The sequence below is a fragment of the Amblyraja radiata genome, chromosome 20 (genome assembly GCF_010909765.2).
Source record: "Amblyraja radiata isolate CabotCenter1 chromosome 20, sAmbRad1.1.pri, whole genome shotgun sequence".
In the NCBI taxonomy this organism is placed as follows: Eukaryota; Metazoa; Chordata; class Chondrichthyes; order Rajiformes; family Rajidae; genus Amblyraja; species Amblyraja radiata.
In genome coordinates this window covers 12,911,454-12,924,525 of record NC_045975.1, presented here as the reverse complement: position 1 = coordinate 12,924,525, position 13,072 = coordinate 12,911,454, and the positions used below count along the sequence as shown (strand labels likewise).

General features: G+C 47.8%; 1 protein-coding gene across 4 annotated transcripts in view; it reads left to right on the top strand.

Moving 5' to 3' along the window:
• The window catches only part of LOC116984601 (F-actin-monooxygenase MICAL2-like), a 172,120-nt gene extending 164,376 nt beyond the window's left edge, over window positions 1-7,744 (top strand). For 3 of the 4 annotated variants that reach the window (XM_033038833.1, XM_033038834.1, XM_033038835.1), the window contains 3 exons: window positions 1,874-1,973; window positions 5,108-5,181; window positions 7,472-7,744. In XM_033038833.1, coding sequence (XP_032894724.1) covers window positions 1,874-1,973; window positions 5,108-5,181; window positions 7,472-7,656 — 359 coding nt within the window. In that variant the 3' untranslated portion in view covers window positions 7,657-7,744. The remainder of the gene's footprint in view (window positions 1-1,873; window positions 1,974-5,107; window positions 5,182-7,471) is intronic. The other variant, XM_033038836.1, reaches the window with a different exon arrangement.
• Window positions 7,745-13,072: the final 5,328 nt, after the last annotated feature.

Sequence of the window (13,072 nt, the reverse complement as noted above, 5' to 3'; positions counted from 1 at the left end):
CGGACGTCGTGCGCAAAGTCCGGCGCCCGGGCCAAAACTCCTCAGCTGGCCCGCCGGCTGGGCTTTGTGTACAGTCCAGCCCCCGGGCCAACTCATCATTCACATTCACCCTGCCACGGCCGAGTTGGTCATCGAATTGCCGTCGGGAATTTGTCCCTTATTTTGACCTTTTGTCCCTTATTTGGGAGTGAGAGAGTTGGCAACACCTCTAAACTCAGGGCATATATTTATTCTCACCATCTCTCCAACACACACATCATCTCTTGCTTTATACAGCAAGAACCCCCCTGTTTCCCTTGCCATTTTTTATCCACTTCATCCTCTTGTTTTGCAGAATTGTTTTAATAAAAGCAACTGAATGGCAGTGTTAGGAGGCAGAGAAAATGTTCCCATCAGCACCATTAATTGAAGGTTTCAGGTTTATACTGTGGGGGATGGGAGCGGGGTGGGGTGGGGTGGGGGGGAGGGGGTATTTGGGAGGCTGGAGGGTGGGAGGCAAGTTATTATATGCAACCTAAATTCAGCTTACACAACTCTGCCAACCGATTAACACCACACGTAGGCTGACAGGGAGCGAACTGCTTCTTACTGAAAATATAGATCGCAGCACTGAAAGACACAAAAGCCAATTACTCATATAAATGTAATCATGTGTGCCATTATAAAACGAGTAATTTTGCAAATGCCTATTTTCTGGGTATGTGGAGGAGAATGTAACTATCTTCAGCAGGTGTTTTTTAAATATTTATAGTCAGAATCTTTCTCTCAAAGAGTGGAAATATCAGTCCAGAGGGCATAGCTTTATGGTGAGAGGCAAAGTTTAAAGAAGATACTTTAGGACAAGTGTAGACAGAGGGTGGTGGGTGTCTGGAACGCATTGCCGGGGTTGGTTGGAGGTGACGGCAAATACAAAAGTGGTGTTTAAGACGCTTTAAGATAGGCACAGACTTTCCTTCAGGGTTGGGGAGTCTAAAATTAGAGGGTATAGGTTTTAGGCGAGAGGGGAAAGATGGAAGGGAAACCTGAGGGACAGGTTTATCACATACAGGTTTTTCAGTGGTGAGTATATGGAACAAACTTCTGGAGGCAGTAGTTGAGGCAGGTACAATAACAACATTTAAAAGGCACCTGTGCAAATACATGGATAGGAAAGGTTTGTAGGGAAATGGGCCAAACGCGGGCAACTGGAATTAGCTCAGCCAAGGAATTTGGTTGGAATGAATGAGTGGGCCGAATGGCCTCTTTCCGTGCTGCATAGCTTTGTAACTCCGCTGACTGTTTAGCACGCAACAAAAGCTTTTCACTGTACCTCGGTACATGTGACAATAAACTCAACTAAACTAAACTAACCCAGAGGGTTCAGCAGTATCCATGGAGAGAAATGGACAAACGATGCTTCAGGTCAAGACCTTCTTGCAAAGAAGGAGCCTGATACCAAGAGAACCTGAAGAAGAGGAAGAATCTAAGGAAGGTTCCCGACCCAAAACATCATCTGGCCATCTGGCCCACAGATGATGCCTGACCTAGAGTTCCTCCACCGTTTTGTTCTATGTTCAATATTCCAGTATCCGGAACCTTCCCCCGTCCCTGTGATATTACCAATGATGCATTCAGCCATTGTGTGATCAATCCACACAGGGTTATTAGCGAAAATATTCAACAAGCCGTAACCCACAGGAATAACCAGTGATCCACTTGCTCTACGACGCCTTTCATGGAACTTGCCCCAAAGGTAGTGCACTCTGGCTAGCAGGCAGAATGTTGAAACGAGGAACTGCAGATGCTGGTTTCCACAAACAGTAGGCAGAAGTGTTCGGTTTGGATTAGTTTAACTTGCCACTAACTGGGCCTTTATTATAACCTGAATCCGTAGAGTTCGACTCAAAGGATGAACCTCAACTCATGCAGAAGTGGTTTAAACTGGTGATGGAGAAAAACGTCCTGGTTTGCTACGAAGCTCAAATGATGATATTGTGAGTATTCCATACAGGGGTCAAATGTGTTTAATTGTCTGACCTGCTGAGTGCTTCCAGCATTTTCTCTTTTTATTTCATTTTTAAAATTTCACTTTAGTGTGGTTCAGAGATACAGCGCGGAAACAGGCCCTTCGGCCCACCGAGTCCGTGCCGACCAGTGATCATCCCCCCACACTAACACTATTCTACATACACCAGGGGAAATTCACAATTTTACCAAGCCAATTAGCCTTCAAACCTGTGTCTTTGGAGTGTGGGAGGAAGCTGAAGCTCCTGGAGAAAACCCACGCGGTCACGGGGAGAACGTACAAACTGGCCGTTGTGACATTTACAAAACTGTTTCCATGTGAATTGATTTCAAACATGCTGTAGATTATGAAGAGTAAGTTTAACTCTCCAATTGTAATCAAGATATTGTTTCCTCATATTTAACATGGATATTAAACTGTATATCAATATTATATAGATTATGGATATCACTGTTGTAATCAAGATAACATTCGTAGAGCTGTACATCACGGGAACAGGCCGTTTGGCCCATCTTGCTCATGCTAACCAAGTTGAAACAAGGATATGGCGGACCAATTGAATAACTACTTTGGTTCCGTCTTCACTAAGGAAGACATAAATAATCTGCCGGAAATAGCAGGGGACCGCGGGTCAAAGGAGTTGGAGGAATTGAGTGAAATCCAGGTTAGCCGGGAAGTGGTGTTGGGTAAATTGAATGGATTAAAGGCCGATAAATCCCCAGGGCCAGATAGGCTGCATCCCAGAGTACTTAAGGAAGTAGCTCCAGAAATAGTGGATGCATTAGTAATAATCTTTCAAAACTCTTTAGATTCTGGAGTAGTTCCTGAGGATTGGCGGGTAGCAAACGTAACCCCACTTTTTAAGAAGGGAGGGAGAGAGAAAACGGGGAATTACAGACCAGTTAGTCTAACATCGGTAGTGGGGAAACTGCTAGAGTCAGTTATTAAAGATGGGATAGCAGCACATTTGGAAAGTGGTGAAATCATTGGACAAAGTCAGCATGGATTTACAAAAGGTAAATCATGTCTGACGAATCTTATAGAATTTTTCGAGGATGTAACTAGTAGCGTGGATAGGGGAGAACCAGTGGATGTGGTGTATCTGGACTTCCAGAAGGCTTTCGACAAGGTCCCACATAAGAGATTAGCTTACAAACTTAAAGCACACGGCATTGGGGGTTCAGTATTGATGTGGATAGAGAACTGGCTGGCAAACAGGAAGCAAAGAGTAGGAGTAAACGGGTCCTTTTCACAATGGCAGGCAGTGACTAGTGGGGTACCGCAAGGCTCAGTGCTGGGACCCCAGCTATTTACAATATATATTAATGATCTGGATGAGGGAATTGAAGGCAATATGTCCAAGTTTGCGGATGACACTAAGCTGGGGGGCAGTGTTAGCTGTGAGGAGGATGCTAGGAGACTGCAAGGTGACTTGGATAGGCTGGGTGAGTGGGCAAATGTTTGGCAGATGCAGTATAATGTGGATAAATGTGAGGTGATCCATTTTGGTGGCAAAAACAGGAAAGCAGACTATTATCTAAATGGTGGCCGACTAGGAAAAGGGGAGATGCAGCGAGACCTGGGTGTCATGGTACACCAGTCATTGAAAGTGGGCATGCAGGTGCAGCAGGCAGTGAAGAAAGCGAATGGTATGTTAGCTTTCATAGCAAAAGGATTTGAGTATAGGAGCAGGGAGGTTCTACTGCAGTTGTACAGGGTCTTGGTGAGACCACACCTGGAGTATTGCGTACAGTTTTGGTCTCCAAATCTGAGGAAGGACATTATTGCCATAGAGGGAGTGCAGAGAAGGTTCACCAGACTGATTCCTGGGATGTCAGGACTGTCTTATGAAGAAAGACTGGATAGACTTGGTTTATACTCTCTAGAATTTAGGAGATTGAGAGGGGATCTTATAGAAACTTACAAAATTCTTAAGGGGTTGGACAGGCTAGATGCAGGAAGATTGCTCCCGATGTTGGGGAAGTCCAGGACAAGGGGTCACAGCTTAAGGATAAGGGGGAAATCCTTTAAAACCGAGATGAGAAGAACTTTTTTCACACAGAGAGTGGTGAATCTCTGGAACTCCCTGCCACAGAGGGTAGTCGAGGCCAGTTCATTGGCTATATTTAAGAGGGAGTTAGATGTGGCCCTTGTGGCTAAGGGGATCAGAGGGTATGGAGAGAAGGCAGGTACGGGATACTGAGTTGGATGATCAGCCATGATCATATTGAATGGCGGTGCAGGCTCGAAGGGCCGAATGGCCTACTCCTGCACCTAATTTCTATGTTTCTATGTTTCTATGACATACTCAACGTGTCCCATTCCCTCCATTTTGGCCCACATCCCACTAAACTCTTCCTATCCATATATCTTCCAATTGTCTTTTAAAAGTCGTAATTGTATTCACTTCTATTGCTTCCTCTGGCAGCTCGTTCCAGATGCGGACAACCCTCTGAATGAAGAAAGTTAAAAGTGTTTTATTGTCATATGTCCAGATAGAACAATGAAATTCTTACTTGCAGCTGCACAACAGAATATGTAAAAATAGTACACAGTAAACAATATAATACACGAGAAAAATGTTCAGTGTGTGTGCATGCACATACTCACACGCGCACACACATATATATACACACGCACACATACGTACACATAAAAAACAAATAAACAATAATAATAACGATAATAGTCTATGTAATTCAGAGTTATTGGAGGTTGTAGTGTTTAAAAGGTTGCCCCTCAGCCGATACTCTCTAGTTTCTTTATACTTTAGACAGAGATACAGTACAGAAGCAGGCCCTTCGGCCCACCAGGTCCGCGCCGACCAGCGACCACCCCGTACACAAACACTCTCTCCCACACTCCTGCACTCCAGGGAAAACAATCCCTTCTCCAATGGGAAATACCGATGGGAAGTATTCATTTAAGTCCTCATCCATCCTGAACAGACTTTAACCTCTGGACTAATCCTGTCTTTTCCCATAACGACGCTCTCATTCCGGATTGTTACTGTCGGGGTAATCCAGGCGGGAAGATGTATTCGTGTGAGGGCGGTTCCCAGATTGGCAACATTGCCATTCCTTTCCCTTTGTGTTTTCCCAGTGCCCGGGAGCTGGAGCTGGAAGATCACCAGAGCCGGCTGCAGCAGCTGCTCAACAGTCGGATGTCGGTGGAAGGTGAGGGGGGCGGGGAGCTTGTGGCTGGTCTTAATTAAATCACTCTGCTTTGGGGGCTTGTAATTAGCGGCAACCAACTGCTGGCTTTTCCTGCCGGCAATTAATTAAATAATCATCTACTAGTCGGCTACCTAATCCCCAGGGATAATTGGCGAGCAGGTGAAACAGTGCAGGTATGATCAGCAACACCAGATTGGCAGCTGATGAGATTCAAAGTTACGCCAATCGACGCGAAACACTCCCACAGCACCTCCCTAATCCAGGATCCTTGGTTCAGTTTATTGTCACGTGTACCGAGGCACAGTGAAATGCTTTTTGTTGCATGCTAACTAGTCAGCAGAAAGTCAATACACAACTACAATCTATCCATTTACAGTGTATAGATAGATACATGATAGTCAAGTCAGTTTTATTTCTACAGCACATTTAAAAGGCAACTCTCGTTGACCAAAGTGCTTGGTGGAGGTACTAACGTTATTCAACAATGGTTCATAGATTAAGTACATACATAAATACATACATATCGCCCTCCCTCAGAGGACGTCAAGAAAGGCTTCAAAGTAAATCTGTAGTCCTAAGTCTCAACTTAAAAGTGTTGATGGAGGGGGTAGTTCTCAAGGGAAGAGGGATGCTGTTCCACAGTCTAGGAGCTGCAACCATAAAGGCACGGTCGCCCCTGAGCTTATGCCTAGACCGCGGGATGGTCAGTAACCCCAAGTCGGCTGATCTGAGGGACCTGGAGGTGGTGTGGTGGGTAAGCAGACTTTTGATATAGGTTGGGGCAAGCCCATTGAGGGCTTTGTAAACATCAAGAAGGATCTTGAAATTTATTCGGAACCACACAGGGAGCCAGTGGAGAGAGGCCAGAGTCGGGGTGATGTGGTCCCTTTCTCAGGTGCCCGTCAGGAGTCTCGCAGCGGCATTTTGGACCAGTTGCAGGCGGGACTGGGAAGATTGGCAGATGCCAGTGTAAAGGGAGTTACAGTAATCTAGGCGTTTAGTGCAAGGTAAAGCCAGCAAAGTTTGGTCCATGTTAAAGTGGGAAATGTTGCTGTAGGACTACAGATTTAAGAGTGTGGGACGATTGTCCTGCGAGTTTGTAGATCTGCTTCTGTGCCCTACGATACAGTGGGACCACCTTCACCAGATGGTTGGCAGCTGTTCCAGAAGGCAGCTGGTCCCACCTTCCCATGGACACATTCGGATGGGCCATAAACTCACAGCTCTAGAGGGGTGGTGTATGTCTTTGATGATGCTGCCTGCTTTTTTGAGGCAGCGCCTCCTATAGATCCCTTCGACGGTGAGGATGTCAGTAACTGTGATGGACCGGGCAGTGCCCACCACCCTCCGTTTAGCTTAGTTTAGAGATACAGCTCGGAAACAGGCCCTTCGGCCCACCGAGTCTGCGCCAACCAACGCTCCCTGCACACCAACACTATTCTACATACACGAGGGACAATGTGCAATTAAACCAAGCCACTAAATCTACAAACCTGTATGTTATTGAAGTGTGGGAGGAAGCCGGAGCACCCGGAGCAAACCCACGCGGTCACAGGGAGAACGTACAAACTCCGTACAGACAGCACCTGTCGTTAGGATCGAACCGGGGTCTCTGGCGCTGTAAGGCAGCAACTCTACCGCTGTGCCACCGTGCCGCCCTCTGCTGTCTCCTTTATTCCTGGGTGCTTGAGTTGTCAATTCGGGTTCTCCCTGAAATACTGGTCCCAGAGATCTAATAACCTCAGCTTTGAAAAGATCCCATTGGGGCAGCACGGTGGCGCAGCGGTAGAGTTGCTGACTTGCAGCGCCAGAGACCCAGGTTCGATCCTGACTCCGGGTGTTGTCTGTACGGAATTTGTACAGTTCCCGGCCCCCCCCCCCCGTGTCCGTGTGGGTTTTCTCCAACATCTTCGGTTTCCTCCCACACTCCAAAGACGTACAGGTTTGTAGGCTAATTGGCTTGGTATAAATGTAAATTGCCCCTGTAAGTGTAGGATAGTGTTCAGACTCGGTGGGCTGAAGGGCCTGTTCCTGTGCAGCACTCTCATGGGAGCGGCACGAGGGCCAAAGCCCCGGCGCCAGAAATCCTGGAGAAAACCCACGCAGGTCACGGGGACAACGTACAAATGCCGTACAGACAGATCCCATAGTCAGGATCGGGTCCGGGTCTCTGGCACTGTAAGGCTGCAACTCTACCGCTGCGCCACTGAGCCGCTCCGCCCTGTTGCCCGTTATTGTCCAGCTTCACTCGCGTTGGTTCACCATCTGGATGCTTTTGTTCCCTGAACAGATTTCCGGAAAACCGAGAAGGAGATTGCGGAGGAGAAGCGGATCCTGAACGAGATGTTGGAGGTGATAGAACAGAGAGACAAGTTGGTGGCTCTACTGGAGGAGCAGAGGCAGCAGGAGAAGGAAGAGAACCGGGACTTGGAGAGCTGGATGTTGGCCAGAGGCTACAAGTTCAACTGGTCCTGAGTCCCACCATTCACACACGCTCCATAAATGGATAACGCCGGAGACCTCCAGCAGAAGCAGCACCAGTGGAGGGGAGGGGGGGGGGGGGGGGCGGGGAAGTGAGGGGGGGGTCTTTTTAACCAAAGCCACCTGTTGAGAGGAGGCTGGAACATTGAGACTGCACCTCCCTCTATTTGATTAGTTTTTAGTTTAGTTTACATTAGAGAGACAGCACGGAAACAGGCCCTTCGGCCCACAAAGTCCGTGCGTCTCCAGCGATCCCCGTACACTGGCACTTTTGTAAATAGCCTAATTCTGCCCGTGGAACTTAAGAACTTATATGGATCAAATGCAGGCAGAGGAGATTAGTTTAACTTGGCATCATGTACGGTCCGGACATTGTGGGCCGAAGGGTCTGAACTCCTGCTGTACTGTTGTAGGTACCAAGAGTGGGATTGGTGGAGGGTGGTTGGTATATACTATGTAAGGTGTCCTTGAGATGTTTGAAAGGCGCCCATTAAATAAAATTTATTATTATTATTATTATTGGACTGATCAAATAGCTCTCTCAACACCGCGTAGGGGCTCCTGTAACGTTTCCTTATTGGCAGCGGAATTAGGTTAAAGTCACCCTCTTCTCAAATCCCTTGAGATTTGAGAATCATCTGACAGAGATTCTCCAGTTTCATTAATTTCTGAGTCTGCCTTGGGGCAGAGTTCCCAGGTGAGAAGTTATTCTTGGCTTGCTATTTCCATGCACCCTCTATTGTTGGAGTATTATGGTTCGGTGAAAGACTCACTTCTGGGTCTCTGATCAGTCACAACATACAAGCCTCCTGGGTGTTCCATTGTCATCAGTACTGGCAATTGAACAATGAAATTCCAACTGGCTGCAGCTCAACAGGCTCATTAATGCAAAAACACACAGATAATTATATAATAATCAATAATACAACGGATTAATAACTGGGCGGCACGGTGGTGCAGCGGTAGAGTTGCTGCCTTGCAGCGCCAGAGACCCGGGTTCGATCCTGACTCCGGGTGCTGTCTGCATGGAGTGTGCACGTTCTCCCTGTGACCACATGGGTTTTCTCTGGTTGCTCCGGTTTCCTCCCACACTCCAAAGATGCTAAGGGTTGTCGGTTAATTGGCTTTGGTAAAGATTGCAAATTGTTCCTAGTGTGTAGGATAGTGTTGGTGTACGGGGATCGCTGGTCAGCGCGGACTCGGTGGGCTGAAGGGCCTGTTTCTGCGCTGTATCTCTAAACCAAACTAAATGGTAATATTGTGTAACCATAATAGTGCAAAACCTAAGTCTGTCGTGCAACCCAACGCACTGTCCCTGGAAGATCATAGCTGCTGAGGTTAGTGTTGTGCAGTGTTCAAGAGCCTGATGGTTGCTGGGAAGAATCTATGCTTGCACCTGAGTTCTGAGTCTGCGTCTGAGTTGAGTTTATTGCTAGGTGTAGCGAGGTACAGTGAAAAGCTTTTGTTGCGCTAACCAGTCAGTGGAAAGACAATACATGATTACAATCAAGCTGTCTACAGTGTACAGATACAGGAATAACGTTTAGTGCAGGAGCTCACAGTTTTCATGCCCCTGTGCCTGCTACCTTATCGTAACAGTGAAGTGAGAGTGTGGCCAGGGTGGTGTGTGTTTTTGATGATATTCGCTGCCCTTTTGAGGCAGTGCCTCCTATAGATCAGGTCAATGGTGGGGAGGTCTGGCAGTGCCTCTGTGGACCATGACCTAGAAGGGGAGCCCGCCGAGCCGGCCCCTGCTTGTCCCCTGAAGACCAGACACTGGGAGGATGAAGCCGGTGACAATGGCGGACGCGACGGGCGTGGAGTGACGGCGGTGGGAGAGGGGAGGAAACTGGGGTCCGGCCTACTGTGCCCTTGAGGTTGGCTGTAGAGGGCACCCCCAGGGAACACAAGGGTGAAGGGGTGAGGAGGGGGACATTGGTTCACAGGTCGATGCAGACTTCTAAGGAAGGCGATGCCTGGAGGCCCACAGCAGCCTGGGGTTCGCCAGGAACGGGGACCACTCATAACCAACTAGAGCGCACACTGGACATTGAAAATGGCACCAAAACAAGGCGCATCTTGCATGAGGGATTAGTGGACTGTGCCTGTACACTTGCTAATCGGGGATGTGCTTGGGAGTGGCAATACTCTACTGGATTGTTTGTCAGGAAATAGTTCCACTGTGTGTTTTGCATTTTGCACATATGTCAATAAAAGTGCCATTGAACCATTGGATAGTGGTTATGCCTCACACAACCCCGCTGAAAGTTATTTCCGGCTGTGAACATTTTGCTGCGTCTTGGATATTGACGTCCGATTCCTACAATTCCACACTGACTTGCTGCACGAGTGTCACATTGGATGCAGAGCTTCATGCTACATCCCTGCTGCTCACCACTGCCTCTGAAGGAATCCGTGGAATTCTTTGCCGCAGAAGGCTGTGGGGGCAAAGTCAGTGGATATATTTAAGGTTTAGATGGATAGATTCTTGATTAGTACAGGTGTCAGAGGTTATGGGGAGAAGGCAGGAGAATGGGGTTAGGAGGGAGAGATAGATCAGCCATGATTGAATGGCGCAGTAGACTTAATGGGCCGAATGGCCTAATCCTCCTCCTATTGCTCACGATCTTATGCCTCCACAGTTGTTTGTTTATCCCCAGCTACTTTGCCACCCTAATCGTCGTACTCGTCCCACACTAAAAGTTAGTATGCAGGTGCAGCAAGCAATCAGGAAGGCCAATGGAGTTTTGGCCTTTATTGCTAGGGGGATTGAGTATAAAAACACGGAGGTCTTGCTGCAGCTGTACACAGTATTAGTGAGACCACATTTGGAATACTGTGTACAGTTCTGGGGTCCATACTTAAGAAAGGATGTACTAGCCCTGGAGGCAGTGCAGCGAAGGTTTACAAGATTAATTCCTGCAATGAGGGGATTGACATATGAGGAAAGGTTAAGTAGGCTGGAACTCTACTCTTTGGAGTTTAGAAGAATGAGAGGCGATCTCATTGAAACATATAAGATCGTGAGGGGCCTTGATCGGGTGGATGCACCGAGGATGTTCCCAATGATCGGGGAAACTAGAACTAGGGGACATAGTTGCAGAATAAGGGGGGGCTCTTTTAAAACTGAGATGAGGAAGAACTTCTTCACCCAGAGGGTGGTTAATTTATGGAATTCACTGCCCCAGGGAGCAGTGGAAGCAGAAACTTTAAATATATTTAAGACTAAAATAGATGGTTTTTTAGCTGCCAAGGGGATAAGGGGCTACGGGGAGAGGGCAGGGATATGGACCTAGGTATGGTTAGTATAGTAAGACCTGAGTGATCTCCTGGACAAGTGTCGATCGCCTGGATTGGGGTCGGAGAGGAATTTCCCGGATTTTTTTCCCGAATTGGACCTGGGTTTTTATCCGGTTTTTTGCCTCCCCCAGGAGATCGCGAGGTTCTTGGGGTGGAGAGGGGTGATAGCGGTATAAAGGGGAGGGTAGTGTCTTGTGTTCTGTGTCTTGTGTCTACTGTTTGTGGGTAAGTGTGTCTGTTTAGTGTTCAGCCATGAGCGAATGGCGGTGCGGGCTCGACGGACCTGGTGGTCTACTCTCGCACCTACTTTCTATGTTTCTACACCCGCTCCCTCCACTCAGAAGCAGCCTGCTCTGTACAAATTAATTCTCTCCTCCAGTCTCTCGTCCCGCAGCGGGAGTGTGAAGAGCGCCTAATGTACAGGGCGGCACGGTGGCGCAGCTGCAGAGTTGCTGCCTTACAGCGCTTCTCTGCACAGAATTTGTACCTTCTCCCCGTGACCTGCATGTCTTTTCTCCGAGATCTCCGGTTTCCTCCCGCACTCCAAAGACGTATAGGTTTGTGGGTTAATTGGCTTGGTATAAAATGTAAATTGTCCCTAATGTGTGTAGCTTTAGAGATACAGCGCAGACTCAGGCTCTTCGGCCCACCGAGTCCGCGCCGACCATCGACCCGCGAACACTAACGTGTTCGCGGGTCGATGGTCGGCGCGGACTCGGTGGGCCGAAGAGCCTGAGTCTGCGCTGTATCTCTAAAGCTATAGGGAGTGTATGCAAAAGCAGGATAATGTGGGACCAGTGTGAACGGATGGTCGGCGTGGATTCGGTAGGCCGTAGCATCTGTTTCTTTGCTGTATCTCAAAAATAAAAAGTAGAAGTAAAATTAAAAAACTGACACCTATGAGAGAGAAGCGAGTGTCACCAAACTTCTGAATTCTCTGGGGTGGAACCCCTCTCCAAGGCAGACGTGAAGCTCACCGTTTGACCTGTTTTTACAAAATGTTAAATGGTCAGCTCGACATAGATTACAAGACCTACACCAGACCCAAACCAATTAGGAGCAGACGAGGGCATTCGATCCAATTTGTGATCCCAGCTACAAAGACAGATGTGTACAGCAATTCGTTCTTCCCCCGCACAATTAAAGCATGGAATAATCTCCACCCATCTATAGTTATCCAACCAGATGCAACTAAATTTAAAGTAGTTCTTTCTTTCCAATAACCCCTTCTGGCTTAAGCCCTCCCTTCACCACCTCCAGTTTAAATTCCATTTGGAATATTTTGGAGGACCAAGAAACCAAGAACCAAGAAACTTCCCCTCTCCTGTTTCTGTATTTCAAACACTGGCGGGGAGACTGTGAGAAACTTTACCCCTTATCAGTGGGGAATAAAACTAGAGGACATTGATATAGAGTAAGGGGGGGGGGGGGGGGGGGGGGGGGGGGATTGTAGAAGTACTTGTTTCACCCCGAGACTGGTGAGTACTTGGAACCCATTGATAGAGAGAGTGGTGGAAGCAGAGATGGCAACAGCATCTGAGGTTTCTAGACAGGCTGGAGGTAGAGAGGATGTTTCCAGTAGTGGGAGAGTCTAGGACCAGAGGGCACAGCCCCAGGATAAAAGGACATACCTTTAGAATGGAGATGAGGAGGAATTACTTTAGCCAGAGGGAGGGGGGGGGGGGGGGGTGAATCTGTGGAATTCATTGCCACAGACGGCAATGGAGGATAGCGCTACTGTACGGAGTGACGAATGGTCAGCGTGGGCCGAAAGGCCTGTTTCCACGCTGTATCTCTTAAGCCTAAAGACCGGTTTAGGGAAAATTGGGCCAAATGCAGGCATTTTGGTTGTCATGGACAAGTTGGACCATTCGAGGTACACTGTCATGATGCTGCACAGTACAAACTAGTCCTTTGGTCAAACTTGTCCATGCCGACCAAGTTGACAGACTGGGCCAGACCCACTTTCCTGCATTTGACCGATATACAACCCCATAAACAACATGGCGAATCCTCTCTGCTCTCTCCAGCCCAACTCCTTAGAAGTTTAATTTAAGCAGGATAGGGTACTCTGCTCTATTATTCTTTGCTTATTCGTTTTTCTTATATA